Source organism: Salarias fasciatus, chromosome 10 (assembly GCF_902148845.1).
Source record: "Salarias fasciatus chromosome 10, fSalaFa1.1, whole genome shotgun sequence".
NCBI lineage: Eukaryota > Metazoa > Chordata > Actinopteri > Blenniiformes > Blenniidae > Salarias > Salarias fasciatus.
This window is the reverse complement of record NC_043754.1, coordinates 11,559,781-11,575,216: the sequence shown is the minus strand read 5'-3', so window position 1 is coordinate 11,575,216 and position 15,436 is coordinate 11,559,781. Positions and strand designations below refer to the sequence as shown.

Sequence of the window (15,436 nt, the reverse complement as noted above, 5' to 3'; positions counted from 1 at the left end):
AACATATCTATGGCACTTGTGCACTTAACTCACCTGCAAACGCAATACAAACAATAAATGTTTGGAACATATATGCTGCTCTCTGTCCCGAGTCCGCTCCTGTTCTGGCTTCTTTGTGGGTTTGAGCAACAGCACCACTTTCCTCTAAGAATACTCATGCTGCCTCCTACTGGCAGATTTGAGTATTGCCCGAGATCCACAGCAAGCAGGTGAGCAGTGACACAAGGCTTACAATGACATCAATTGCAATAAAATAAAAGTGGGGGGGCAAGACAATCAACAAAACTACAAATCTGGACATCAAAATAACAAACTGAATGTCCAGGGTGCCACACCAGCCGTGGGGGTTGGGGGGATGTATCATAACACATTGTTCGGGTACTATGGTCATATGATGGTGCAGATTTGCATGCACACAGCGCGTGGCGTTTGTGACGCAGTGATCTTTTAGATCGGCGCTTTCAGCATCTGAGCTTAACAGTTTATCATACACTTCAGTCTCTATATCAGCCTGTCCTGTCCTCTGTATAAGCTGCAGCAGTATGGATCAAGATTACCTATGATATTAGAATATCATAGATGTATTTTAATTACATTTTCATAGTGCCATTCACACTGAGCACAAGCCATAAAAAGTATTGTTTTAAAAAAAAAATTTAAGTCAAGTGGGTGGTACCTCTGAGTGCACATACTGTTCTACTGTAGCAGTACTAAAAAAAATGGCATTGATTGAAACAAATGAGTTTTCATTACTGATGCATGACAATTTCCAGTGGTTCAGTTACAATGGTTACAACAGTGTCATGTCAAGTTGCCTGTATAGAGGATGCACGCTTAGCGTGCGTGTCGGGGCCAGTGAACATCAAAATCCACTGGCCAGTAGTAAATCTCCCTTAATGTCTACCCCTGACCGTGGTGTTTTATTTTGAAATGTAAGAAATAAAAAGTTACAACCAAATTCCGGTTTCATTTGGGTACACCCTCGTATATGTAATTGAATGATCTGTTTTTTTCTTTTTCTTTGATTATTCATTTAGTATTTTTTTTACGTTTGAAATAAAAGCTTTCACGAAGGCTTTTCAAATTCAAATCAAATCCCTGAGGTTCTTGAGCTGAAGCCTCCTGTCTTGATCTACTTGCAGCGAGTGGAGCAATGCTGAGTCATTCCTATCCTTTCTCTCATTCTATCCCCTCCCTCCAACCGGAACAGCAGAAAGCCACCACCTCTGAGCCTGGCTCTGCACAGGTTTCTTGCTTTTAAAAAGGAAGTTTTTCCCTTCCACAGTCATTTCGGGTTTCTTATGTTGAATTGTTGGTTTTTCTCTTGAAAAGTGCCGAGAAATTACTATATTGTCATTGACGTGATATGAATAAAGCAAAATTGAACTGGAAATAGAGACTTCAGGGACAGATGGGTCTGCATGTGTGGTGTTACCCCAAAGCCAAGGAGCGACCGGGAAGCACCATGAAATGCCATCCTCCACTCCAGCAACACAGTCACACCAAAACGTTTTGAAAGATAACAAAGGGAATATTTTATTTACAATATAAATGATTAAACAAGGAGCAATTAAAGTGAAAGTGAGTGAAACTAAACAACCCAAAAATCCACACTATTCTTACGTGCCCAAAACTTACCTAGCAAAAAAAAAAACAAGAACAGAATCACACAGTCTGGCCTCCCTGACTAACATAAATATGAGAAAACAATTAAACCCAAAGGTAACAACAAACTCCAATATCTCACTCTCTAATCCAAAGACACACAGAGCTCTGCACTGTGCAGTTGTAGCTGCTTGCATGCAGTAAAGGATGGCCCACCCCTCTGAGTCTCTGGCATCTGGTAATGCCAGCAGTCCTCGGTCTCCTCCCAATCAGCCAGTCCCCTCTCTGGTACGGCACAGAGCCATTTCCATGCAGAAATGGTGGGAAACAGAATACAGACACAGCAAGGAAAAACTACGCAGATACACACACACACACACACACACACACACACACACACACACACACACAACAGACGACCACAGTCGTAACAGTGGAGTTTGCATGTTCTTCCTGTGTGTGGGGGTTTCCTCCGGTTTCCATCTGTATTAACATATTAGCACAGGTTTTGTACCTTTTTCTGAACTCAGTGGAAAGAACTTGACTTTGTATGTGGAACTGAGGTTTTTTTGGCCACAGCAAGATTTTTCAGTTTCAGATGTGAACTCTACGGTTTACCAATGTCCACAGTAACGTTCACATAAAGAGGAAGTCTGTCTATTGACAGAGTCTTATAGGAGCAGCTGTTCAGTCCATCCTTCCTCCAAATCTGCGGTGTTTGCCTTAACAGCTTTCCCCTGGAAAGAAAACATGAAATTTACATCACAAATCAGAACATGTTTATCAGTTATCCTGCAACACTCTGACAGACAGTATTATGTTATTCCTATCTTGACTTCAACTGACCTGTCTTCGTTAATTTCATTGCCCTTATCCCGGGTATGAAACAGCATGGTATATCGGGCTACATCTTCAGGAGGCCGCACAATCGTCATCTTTTGCAGCTTAACTCTAAGTAAGACGTCATTAACAAAGAAAAATTTAGAAACATCTACAACATTAAGGTTTTTTTTTTTTATTTGTACTACAACCGTGTCTCACCTGACATAAAGCTCATCATCCTCGCAGCCCCAACCCCAGTATGAGTTGGAGAATCCGTTCACTTGAAAAAACTGTTCTCTGGTCAAAGCTGTGACTCCTCCAAAGTTACCTGGGGACATCAACCTTACAGAGCAACCAGACAGACAAATTAATATTCTTTTTTTTAAACCTGTCCTGTACAGCATGGAAGCAGCAGAATGGGAGTCTGACTTCTGTTATGTGCTCGACAGATTTGCTTTTCGAAGAGGAGCTTATAATTGTAAAGCTCCTCTTGTTAACGTGTTTTTTTAAATTTATCTATTTGGAGTACTAATACAAAATATTGATGGACCTGACAGAGGGACAGAAAAGTGAAAAAAACAGAAAGTGAAAGAAACAAACAAGTGAACAAACAAGCCAACAACAAAAAAAAGGGGATGAAGAGACGGCAATCTTTTTTTTTTTTTTTTTTTTTTTTACTCCACACAATCGGCTACTGCACCTACATAAAGATATGACAGAGGACATCTTATGGACTTTTGTTGAAGAATATAGCTAGTAGTGAACTGGGGCATGCAAACTGAGGATTCAAGTATGAAATTACACCAGGGGATCAGGAGAGGCCTGCTACAGATCACCATTAGTCCAACCCACGACAAGAAAACAAGGAAACTGAGTCCACAGGTAGAATGTGAAGAGTGATTAAAGATCAGCGTGATCATGCAAATGTTACCTCTGACCCTGAGAAGACCAGAAGCAGGCCAGACAGGCCCCCAGCGCGCAGATAACCGGCGGCCATTCCAGAGCCCAGATCCGAGCCACTCCCCCAGGCAGACGCCCACGTGCCGGTCCAGAAGAGGGCAGAGGAAAGCCCGGGCTGGGAATCCCGGCGGCCGGCCCAGGCCCCAGGGAGCCAAGACTGGCAGGAGTCAGCCGCCCCCAGGCACCCGAGGCCTGGGGCAGGCAGAGCCGAGGAGCCGAGAGCCCAAGAGCTTTCCCCCCGCTCCCCCGCCCCCCTCCCACCCACCCTATACCCTAGAACCCCCCCACCTCAACTGACCCCCAAAGTGGCGAGGCCTCTGTCTTCCCCTTACATTAAGTGATGGAGCTGATGACAGGGGACCGGAGAGAACCAGATTCAGCCGATTGATCCTTTGAACAGACAAACATTGTCTCCAAGCTAATTTGATCTAATAAAAGATTCTTAAACTGCCTATTGCTTAAATTTCTGGATTCCCAATTTACAAGGATAGTTTTCTTTGCGATGCACAAGATAGTGAGAACCATGTAGATAGAGGTTATTGACATGTTTAATTTCACCCAAATCACCTGATAGGCACAGTTTGGGAGGTGCAAGAATATTGCATGTAATTACCATGTTGACAGGTCTTCACACACCTGAAGCCAAAACCTCTGCACTGGTGTGTAGAAACACAAAGTATGGAGGTAGCTGTCAGTCATGTTATCATTGCAATATGAGCAGATACCAGATTGTAACAGACCCATCTTGAACATCCTTTGTCCTGTATAATGAATTCTATGCAGAATTTGGAATTGTATTAGTTGTATATTTGAGTTCTTTGTCATTTTAAAGGTATTTAAACCTATCTGTGAGTGACCATCCATTCTGATCAAAGTTATTGGATAAATCAGCTTCCCATTTTAAAGTCGGAAGGAAGATTTTATCTTCTACCTATAATATTCTATATATCTTCAATAGCAACTTTGATGAATGAAGGTTTAAGAATTCATCAACCCTGAGAGGTAGTTGCCAGTACAATTGGTTGAAAGTATATTTTTTACCTATACTAGATTTAAGGTAATGATATTCTAAAAATGTTGTGCTGCTGATTCCATATTGTGAGGTGAGAGTACTAAATGATAGAAAGTCGCCATTTTCAATTATATGTTCTGTCTAATTCCTTTATTTCTCCACTGAGTGAAGTTTATCATCTTTTTGTTTTGCAGGATGTCAGGGTTGTTCCAGATGGATGTGAGCGGGATCAGCACCGATGGGATTTGATGGTGGAACTGATGAATGGCAAGTCAGAGATGACTAAATCCTCACATAATGCTTGCTCTACATCCAGCAATGGGTCATCTAGACAGTTAGGTTTAAGCCATTTTGAGAGATATTGCAGCTTGCTGGCTAGGAACTTAAACTTGGACAAGTATATATATATATATATATATATATATATATATATATATATATATATATATATATATATATATATATATATATATATATATATATATATATATATATATATATATATATATACACACACACACACACACACACACACACACACACACACATATATATATGTATGTATGTATGTATGTGTATATATACACACACACATACATATATATGTATGTGTATATATATATATATATATATATATATATATATATATATATATATATATATATATATATATATAAAATGTTTTTCTTCAGATCTTTCAAAGAGGGATGTCACCAATAAAATGCTGATACCTTCCTTTTGTCCTGTTTTCATATTGCATGTAGTTTTTTTAAAAAACGTTTTCTACATGTTCCTTGATTTGCTATTTTAATGTTGACATTTTGTGGAGACAGCTAATAAAGAATTTCATTGTGAAAGGAAACATGTTTTCTGAGGTACAGGTGAAAGAAAACTTGGTCATTATATAACGTTTTCCTTCAGATCTTTCAAAGTGATGTGAGGCCTCAGGGGAATGCCATGTGTTTATTCACTAAAGAAGTGTGAAATTTAATCAGACTTCCAGGATATAAGCATTAGTCGTGTACTTACTTATATCTTGATGAGTTCCGGGCAAGCATCAAGTGTTTGGGCTGGTCCTCGCAGACGTACAAGTTATGATCATTTTCTGGAATAAGGTCCACATCATGGAGTATGAAGCAGTCCCAACTGTAGTCCTTCAACGCCTCCAAGTATCCAACGTTTAGTAACTTGGCGCGGTTAAAGGTTACATTGCCAGCCTATGGAAGAAGAAAACAACAACACCAAACATTTCCATTCAGTTTTAGAACAGGGCCACATCATGATGAAATGCTTAGAACTCTAGACTCATAGTGGGAAGGCTGAGCCTCTTTAAGTCGAGTTTGCATGTTCTCCCTCTGTGTTCTCGGGTTGTCTCCTTGTAATTCAGTTGCATTTCGCAAGCTTAAAACATACGCTTCAGGATAATTAAGGTGACTATAAGTTTGTCCGTAGATGTGTGCGGTTGTTCAACTGTGTGTTTGCCCTGTGATGGATTGGTGACCTGTTCAGTGTGTATCCACAAATAGTCAGCTGGAACATCTCCACTAAAGCAGCACAGTAGATGGGTGGATATGTTAAAAAAAAAAAAAAAAAAAAGGAAAGAAAGAAAATGCACACACATCCATACCTAGAAATAATTTTGGAGGCACTGGTGGTCTCAAACACAAGTTTCAGGACTTTTTTTTAAATTTTATTTTCCATTCTTTTCAATTATACAACATGAACAATACATACAGTATGTGCAGAAATATGTACATCCCACCTACTCCTTCAAATTAGCCCATTAGAAAACAACATTTTAAATTAAAATAACAAATATGATAATGACAGAAAACAAAACAAAAAAACACACACACACACACACACACACACACACAAAAAATTGCACATACAGTCCTCTTACCAAGAAAACACTGGAATATTTCACAGCTTTACTGTTTGCATATAAATTAAAAATGGCTGCCATGTCTTGTAAAATTTACCTGTAGCCCTATATAGGTCATCATGAAAATAAACATATAAAGTGCCCATTTTCAGAACATGTTTTGGTCTCTATCACTGGTTTCTATAATCGTGCTGCTTCACCAGACTCTGATTTTCACATAAATCATCCATTGATTTTATACTAGGAGTTAAAGGTTTGCATAAATCGCCCTATCACAGCGCCTCCTCTGTCCACGTGATGCGGTCACGTGATGGGCTAGACCAATCACATTGACATCCGGTTTCAAATATTCAATGTGGAGACGTCCTGCCGGACTCACTGAAGTCTTCAGAACGGCGGTTGGGAACGCAGTGGGTGACGACACGAAAGGTCTATCCATTTATTTACAATCTATGGTCAGGATAAAATTATGGCGTAGTGTTTTGATGGCGCAGCGGTCATGTCTTCTGGAAAAAATAGGGTGGTAATCAGGATTTTGGTGAGTAAATGTTGCTAATTTCCTAAATAATGCCATTTTATTAAGTTGTTGATGATTATTGCATGTGCACAGATGTAGTAGGAGACTTGTGCACTTTAGGAAAGGCATTTATTCTGGCTACACAATAGGGGTGTAAGGTACACAAAAGCCACGGTATGGTACGTACCTCGGTGTAAGGGTCACGGTTCGGTACGTTTATCGGTACAGTGGGGAAAAAGTAAAAAAAGCTCACAAATGTACCAGAACATTTTTCCTAAGCTTTCCCATGCGACACATTATTGGCCCAGTTTGCATGGTGTTTTTTCAATCCGATTGTAAACAATAGTATTAAACGCGAGTGTATTCATGTACAGCATACAAAGCATCCATGCGCACAAAGTCTCACGAGGAACTTGCTGGTCTTCCTCTCTGCAGCAGCAGTCCTCAGCGCAAAGCAGAGAGTTTTTATCTGCTGATATCTGCTCAAATAATGTCCCAAAATCTCCATGATATGCTGCTGAAGGAGCGGCTGCTCCCCTGACCGCAGCACCGCCGTGCGGAGCAGCACGTCTCGGTGTGAGCTCTGCGCCGCATGCCGATGTTTCGAATTAACTGGTGCCCGTGTTAACTTGTGACCAATAATGACTGAAACATCTAGTCGTTCTGTCGAACGTCGGTTATCGACAGTTACAGTGAGTGTATACGTTTAAAGTCTTTTGTGAGTCTTACTTTAACAACTGCTGTAATCAGCCTGTGTTTACACAGACCTCCGCTGTCATTCGTTAACACGGGAACCAGTTAATCCATAACACCAGCCGGCGATCGCTGGTATTCTGCTATAGAGCTCTTTATACAACTCGCTGTTGCGCGATTTGGTTCCATCTCACCTCTCCAATGTTTTTTATGTCGGGGTTTTGTATTAAAAAAGTGTTTTTCCACCACCGTGGCGTTCTCTGCTGGTTTTTTGACTGTGCTGCTTCCCGTTTACTGGCGTGTCACACATCACTCCGCATGAGGGAACGCACGCGGAACAAATACTCTCCCGTTTAATCCGCTCCGCCACACGCTGCAGCTCTCATTCCGCTTGCACTTTCTTCTTTGTTTGTTCATGTTTGGACCTGCTTGTTCTACTTCTTCTTCTTCTGTGATAATGGTGGTTGCCGGCAGCTTTTAGGCTCATTACCGCCATCTAAGGTTGGAATTTTTTTTTTTTTTTTTTTTTACTCACTGGTGTATTCGTCTTGTGATTGTGTGTGCCGAACCGTGACCCCCGTACCGTGACGGTACGGGACGAATACAAATACCGTTACACTCCTACTACACAAGTATCTATCTGCTGTGCAACAGCTCTTTATATACATGTCTGTACAGTAAGATGGTTATTATAGACATAACATAGCTATTGAGAGGTGTATTGGTTCAGGCGGATCTGTTCTGAAGGCCTTAGTGTGAAATGCACAATCCGCCACTGATTTTTCATCATCACTAAACTTATCAAGCTGACTTTTTTAAGTTTCTAAGTGGTAAAACCCGTGAAAAGCTTGCTAAATTCCAGAAAAAATCCAGTTAAGGACAAAGGTCGCCTCATTGCAATGTCTAACTGGCAGTTCCCAATTACGGCCCTCAGGCCTTCCTGTCCAGCATGTTTTAGATGTGTCCGTCTTCCCGCACACCTGATTTCAATGATCTGCTTGTCATCAAGCTCTGCAGAATGTGTTGGAAGCATGTAAAAAATGTTGGCCGGGAAATCTGAGGGCCAGAATTAGGAAACACTATCATGCATATCTTAACTTTTTATAACAACGGTGTATATCCATCCGAAAGTTGATCCTGCCTCTGCCTCCAGAACCATCTTTGAAGTTGTGCAGAAACTCGAGTCGATCTCACCTGATGCACCTAAATTTATTTTAGGTGATTTTAATCATGTTTCTCTCTAAAAGACATTAAAAGCCTTTTATCAGTATGTCACCTGCCCAACCAGACAGGACAAGGCACTAGATCTTTGTTATGGATCTGCATCTCATCTGTATTCAGCCACAAAGACGCTAAAGACTACAATTTTATAAGCAAAACAAAATTATAAATGAGATTTGGAGAGGAAAATGCCTGCAAACAAACTGGGTTCAGCCTGGGAGAGCATGAAAACTATCGCAGGCCTCCAGAACCCAGAGAGCTGCACTCGTATCACTGTAGATGGTGTCAACTCAGATTCTGATCTTGCTAATGCTTTTAATGGTTTTTACTGTTGTTTTAATGCTTTTGATTTTAGAAAGAAATTAAGGAACGTAGATATAAACTTAAGAACACTCAGCACTTTAACATTGACCTTGAGGGGGTCAAAAAGGCCTTCTGCTCTCTAAAAAAACCCCAAAATGGTCCTGATAATATCTGTAGTCGTTTAGTGAAATCGTGTGCTACTGAACTGAGTCCTGTGTTCCATTATATCTATAATAAGTCACTACAGACACAACATGCACCTATCATCTGGATATAAATGGATATAAAGATGCTGTAGTTGTCCCTGTCCCTAAATCCAACTGCCCTAAAACTATTGTTGATTTCAGACCAGTAGCTCTGACCTCGGTTTTAATGAAAACTTTTGAAAAACTGGTGCGGTGTGAGATTTTAAAGCAGTCGGAACGTATTTTGGATCCTATGCAATTTGCAAATAGGCCTTTCAGAGGAGGGGAGGATGCGACACTCACTCTGCTAAACATGCTTCTCAAACAGTGGAGTCTAATGGGTCACATGTCAGACTTTTATTTGTGGGTGTGTGTTTTATCGTGCTTTTATTGAATCTGTTTGATCATTTTCCTTGGTGTCATGGTTTGGTCACAAATCTCTGAAGACGAGAAATGCCTCACCCCGTGTTTCCACTGGACTTGACATGAATTTTTCACGCGATGACATTCCATACAAAGTCAATGTAATGACACAATTGTCGCTCAATCAATTGTCGCGGCGGGCGACGAGCAGCAACCGATGACGCGGCGGGTGGCCAGCGGCGAGCGTTTCCAGTGAAAAATTTGCTCGCCCGTCGACTTCCGCTGCCACTTGCCGCCGCCCGCCGCTTCATCGTTCGACACTTGTCGCTCGAGTTGAAATAATTGAACTTTTCAAGCGAATTGGCGCGAGGACAGCCTATCAGTGTGGTGGTCATCACGGACGTGCTGACGTAGGGCAGCAGGGCTCCGACCACCAAAACAGTTGGCGTGATGCCAAGGCGAGCGGCGAGCGGCAAGCAGTGTGCGCGATTTCATTTGTTCACCGCTTCTGGTGGAAACCGGGCGTCAGCCTGAAGTAGTGCAGGAACCGGCCGTCATCTGGGCGCAGCTCCTGTAGAAGACGGTGGAACTCACTGAGCTCATACCGCCTCCGTAGGGTAGCATGCATCCAGAAGCGATGCTGGCGCCTCGGCCGCAGCCGACGCTGACTTCCCCATGCCAGATACAGAGCAGCGACGGTGGCAGTCGGAGCCGTCTCAATCTCAGTCTTTATGTGTTAAAGCACTTTTCATATTCATAAAAACAACGCAAAGTGCTGAACAGTAAAAACAGTTACAAAAACAGAAAAAGAACAAAAACCACACCATCGATCAGCATGCGCATACGTGCGCACACACACACACAAACGCACACACACACACAGACAGAGAGAGAGGCAGACAGCCGGGTGCACACAGGACTGTGGGACAAACAGAAGAATCCTGCCCACTGCTGCTGTGCAGGAGACGGCGATGAGGAGGGCTGTGATGTTTCTGCAGGATGTTTTGTTTTGCATATTTGTACCAGCGATAACACTCGAGCGCCTAGCGCGGTGCGATTTTGTGGCGAGTCACAGCTTTCTCCGGCATCCCTGTATACCAAACAGCACTATTTTAAATGATGACTCCCACCCTGTACAGAGCGAGTTCCAGCTTCTTCCCTCTGGGCGGAGGTTTCTAGTCCCTAAAGGTAGAACAAAACATTACAGAAACAGCTTTGTTCCTGCTGCTTTCATACAACTGAACAAGCTGCTAGAGATTTTTCACATAATTTCGCACAATTAGACTGCAGAGGTATTATTTGTTTATTTATTTACTTTTTTATCTTGGTTTTAAACTTGTTTTATCTTGGTTTTCATCCTGAGGATTTTATTTGGGTTATTTATTAGTATTTTTTGATGTATGTATTTTGTTGACGTTTCTCTCCCTTGTCGTGTCCTGATTGGTGGAGCCTTGGGGTACCTTTTGTGTTCTGGTTGGCACTTATAACTGTGTATAAATATGTGTAAATGTCATCCCACTGCAGAACAAGTCTACCTTTGAGTATTAATAAAGTAACCTGAACCTGAACCTGAAACTCCGGTCCTCGAAGGCCGGCCTCCTGCATGTTTTAGGTCTCTCTCAGTTGCAACCCAGCTGATTGCAATGAGGAACTCATTATTGGGCCTTTTCCAAGATTGAAGATGGCATCAACAAGAGACTCCGGTGTGGTGAAGCAGAGAAACATTGAAAAACAAAACCTGTTCCCAAACCTGTTCTGTGAAAGCCCCGCCCTAGCATGATTTAGCTCTCTTACTGCTTCAACACACCTCAGTTTCATGACTGTGTAGTCACCAAGCACCTCGCACATGTACACATGTGGATCTGGTGGGTTTAGAGATGACTGTGTTGTAACTGACGCTGTATAAATAAAGATGAATTGAATATATTTGCATTACACACAATTACTTTGAGCGGCAATCTTTCTAATAATTAGAATGACAATGATGAAAACATTGTACTGACGGCAATATTTACATTTTTTTCATATAAGAAAAAATGAAAGCAAAGAAACACCAGAAAGATCAACCACTAAAGTATATTTCAGCGGATTTCATTCAACATCAGTGTGTGATGTGGAAAATACCTGATTGATGACATAAATGGCGTAGTGTAGTTGCTGCCTCTGCAGAAATGGGTGCAAGTGATGCAGGAAGTAGACGAGATGTCTTTCCCGCTTGCGAAATGGGATGAGGATCGCCACGCTCTGCCTCGCTGCACAGTCCGGGGGCTCGTACTCGCCCTCTCTCACTTTTTCATTTTCAGTCACCACATCGTTCAGAGTCAGAGAGGAATCAAAGGACAGGTTCTTGGCTCCCTCTGTGGAAGAGTTATTTACAGTTTTGATCAAAATATAATTAGGAACGTTCTATATTGTAATACCAGGAGATGACAGAGGAGAAGCTGATCTACAAAAATAGAGAACAACTTTGTATTAAGTCACATTGTTCGGACTTTCTTAGCCGTCAAAGTTTGAGTTCTGAAATCTTGTCGCGCTCCTGCCCTCAAACACTATAATGGAAAAAAATTCCTTTTTGAAAGCATCTCGAGCAAGTGGCGAGTGTGGCTAAAATGTGACTCCTATCAACAAACCGAGCACATGTGCATCACAAGGTCCTTCCAAACAATATGATGTAAAATATGTAGGGAAAATTGGATGATATTTGTCTGATTTGATGAGAGAAAAAAGGTGTTTCCTTGTGCTGTCGGTTATAATGGAGCCGGAAAATCTTGAGATCTTTGGGAAAATCTTGCGTTTCTCAAAAACCGAGGGCTCCACTGTCAAAACTAACAGTCTGACTGCTTTGAAAACCACCCAGAATAAATGACAGCCAATTTTCCTCTCAGAATGAATACTTTGCCCCAAAATTCCAACATTTCAGGCTAGTTTTCTCCCAAAGAAAAATTGTTACGCCCTGTGCCCCTCCGGCCATGTGGAGGTGCTCTAGGCCGGTTTTAGCTTTGTTTACCTATTTTTGCATGCCCTGTCTCACCTCCTTGTCTGTTCATGGTCCTGGTAACCCGCCTAGTTATTGTCCTAATGTGCCTCACCTGTGTCTGCCCTATTTAATCCTGCTTCCCTTCATTTGTCCTTGTCGGTGCGTTGTGGGTTTGTCCACGTGCTTCTGTGTCCCTGCCTGCACCTCACCTCAGCTTGCCTTGTGTTCCTGTGTCCCTGCATTCCTGTTAATAAACAAGCTCAACTCTGCCTGCGCTGCTTGCGCGTGGGTCCTTCCATCCTCGCACCGTGACAAAAACATTATTTTCTGCTGAGTCACACTGGTGATGAACAACTCAAAATCGTACTTGTCTCAAAAACAAAAATTCACCTCATCAACTCTTTTTTTTTTTTTGCTACAAAAAACTTGTAAAGAAGAGCATCAACAAATTTGCCTCTCAGATTTGACCCTTTGCAGTCAGTGTGAAAATAGATAAAATAAAGTTACAGGGTTGTTGTATTTCAACAGTGCATGTATCGGCTCCAGCCTGTCGTTTAGTGTGTACTTACGCAGCAGAGGAGAGACCTTGGGGCAATCGACCTTTTGTGGTGGATTATTTAGGTCATCACGCGCTCCTGTCGTTGAATGGAGTTTATCCCCCAGACCGTCTCCTTTAACAAGAGTTTGTGTCGTGGCAGAAGAAACTAAGACTGATCTCACAGTTTCACCTGGAAAGGTGGCTATCCATGCGAGGACCAACAGTGAGAGAACGGGCAGCACACAGTACTTTGTTCTCCACAAAATCTTGCAGGCAGATAAACAGAAGCCCATGGCTGTGCCACTTTATAGTAGAAGCTGTTGCTTATTGTTTAAGATAATTTTCTGGGCACATCAGCAAAAACACCAGCCGTCTGAGATTCACTGAGCTGTCATCTAATGTTGCTGGACAATTCAAAAGCAGCTAGTTCGTGGCGAATTTCCTTTACTGAATCCTGATGATCCACTGTCAGGAAGTCAAGTCAAAACTTTGAACTCTCCAGCAGCTGTGAAGAAAATGAGAGAAGTTACCACCAAAAATGTACATAATAGTCAAGATTCAGGCTGTGGAAATTTATTTGTGCAGCTGTGTACTGCCACAGTTTTAACATAGATGATAACAAGAAATGTACTGTCAAACAAATAAATCATTCCAATATTTCACCTGTCATTGAAGAAAGATTCCCTTTGAACAACTGTCGTCTCCATCAGCAATGTCTAGTTTTTTTTTCCCAATTGAGATGTACGGGCAGGTGGGGTGTTGTTATGCCTGACAGAAAGTCTTTCTCCAGTCACGGAAGCGCATGTGCGTTCATCGAAGGCGGAGAAACATTCCTGTGCTTCATTTCATCAACGTAAATCCACAGTAAACACATGCTTTGTTGATAGTGTCATCAACTGTGAGGTTTACAACATGATCCACCCATCAAAAGAAATACTTCCTTCTTTTGTACATTATAAAGTCATGCTGCCAACTGAATGTAAAATTCAAAGCAATGTTTTCCTCGTATTTATTTATTTATTTATTTATTTCAGGCAAAATGTAGCCATAGTCACACAGGACAAGCCATTTTCAAACAAAAAACAAAATGGGCGAAAACAGAAAACAAAAAAATAAATCTCCTGTACAATAAATCAGGCTGCCTGAAAGGGAGTGGGAAGAAGAAAAAACTCTTCTTAACCCCACCCCTAATCCACATTTTCTCAATCACAATGATCTTCACTGCCGCTTCTACCAACAGAAAAAGAACATAAGCTGAATTAGACATCTTAAACTTAAACGTGCATACATCCTTGTTGTAAAGCATGTATAAATTTCTTTAACGCCAAGCTGATGCGCACTGTGAATCGAACTAGAACTTCTGTGAAATTTTTAACTTGTGCTACAATGCTGCATTGTATTATTGACACCAGGCACCGCCACTTCTATTCCCTTCATTATTACCATACACCGTTTGTACAACCACACATATGTGTCTGTGGATTGAACAGATTAAATCAGTTTCAAAATATGCAAAAAAAAATAATAAATTACTTATTGGTGTCCTGCACTATGCATTAAAAGAGGCAAGATTTGGATACTGCTGTCAGAAGAGGGTACTCTTCAAACACCAGTCCGCCTCTTGCTATTCCTATACTTATTTGGATGTGCTGTTAGTGGATGTGTGTGTGCTGAAGTGTGCATTAAAAGGAGCAGGTGGTTTAGGTGATCTGATACCAGGAGACGTATGATTTAACAGTTAACACACAAGTCCTTGATGGGAGGTTGTCGAATTTAACAAACGTCCATAACCAAAATCAAGATCACTGTGATTGTTTTCTGACTTCAGTTATCTCTATTAGAGTCTACTTGACTTGAAATGTACAGTAATAGATGAAGCCTGGGTGGTGTTGTCTAGAACAGTTCATGTCTGTTGCTATTGGGGACCATGCATGAACACCCAGCAGTTCGCTCCTCAAATCATTTATTTCATGGACATTTCAGGTACAGATCTAGAGTGTCTGTGATTTTGAGCAGGTTTTTTGTATCAGTCAGAATTCGATATAAATATATAAATGTATACAGTATATGTTGACAGGATTAAAATAACACTACACAGTGAAAATTAAAAGTAGATGAAGACAGCATAGGAACACTAACTAAAACTGAACTAAAATGCAACAATGTCACACTTTAGCTGAAAAAACTGAATTCGGGTTTGAAGCTGTACCTTTATTGGCATATTTTCGTTTGGTTGTCGTTCTTTTTAAATGACACACTGCCAGCCTGGCATGATGTACTTTTATGAAAACCTGGTGATGACAAAGGCAAAGGCAACTTTTTTTTTTTTTTTTTTTTTTCAATATGTTTATTTGA

General features: G+C 41.3%; 1 protein-coding gene across 1 annotated transcript; it reads right to left on the bottom strand.

Moving 5' to 3' along the window:
• Window positions 1-1,500: 1,500 nt before the first annotated feature.
• Window positions 1,501-13,887, bottom strand: LOC115395559 (beta-1,4-galactosyltransferase 4-like). The gene is made up of 7 exons (XM_030101145.1): window positions 13,745-13,887; window positions 13,113-13,586; window positions 11,691-11,923; window positions 5,429-5,616; window positions 2,647-2,769; window positions 2,452-2,556; window positions 1,501-2,342 (listed from the first exon to the last, which is right to left on the bottom strand). The coding sequence occupies exons 2-7, from the start codon at window positions 13,372-13,374 to the stop codon at window positions 2,213-2,215; spliced, it is 1,041 nt and encodes a 346-aa protein (XP_029957005.1). The 5' UTR covers window positions 13,375-13,586; window positions 13,745-13,887; the 3' UTR covers window positions 1,501-2,212.
• Between the last annotated feature and the right edge of the window lie 1,549 nt (window positions 13,888-15,436).

What these genes read in the sequence shown, in the direction of transcription:
- LOC115395559 (XM_030101145.1), bottom strand. Translation starts at nt 13,374, where the DNA reads ATGGGCTTCTGTTTATCTGCCTGCAAGATTTTGTGGAGAACAAAGTAC. An exon ending in CAAGGTCTCTCCTCTGCTGC is followed by an intron (nt 11,924 to 13,112) that starts GTAAGTACACAC and finishes ACTCTTCCACAG; the next exon opens with AGGGAGCCAAGAACCTGTCC. An exon ending in AATGAAATTAACGAAGACAG is followed by an intron (nt 2,343 to 2,451) that starts GTCAGTTGAAGT and finishes TTTTCTTTCCAG; the next exon opens with GGGAAAGCTGTTAAGGCAAA.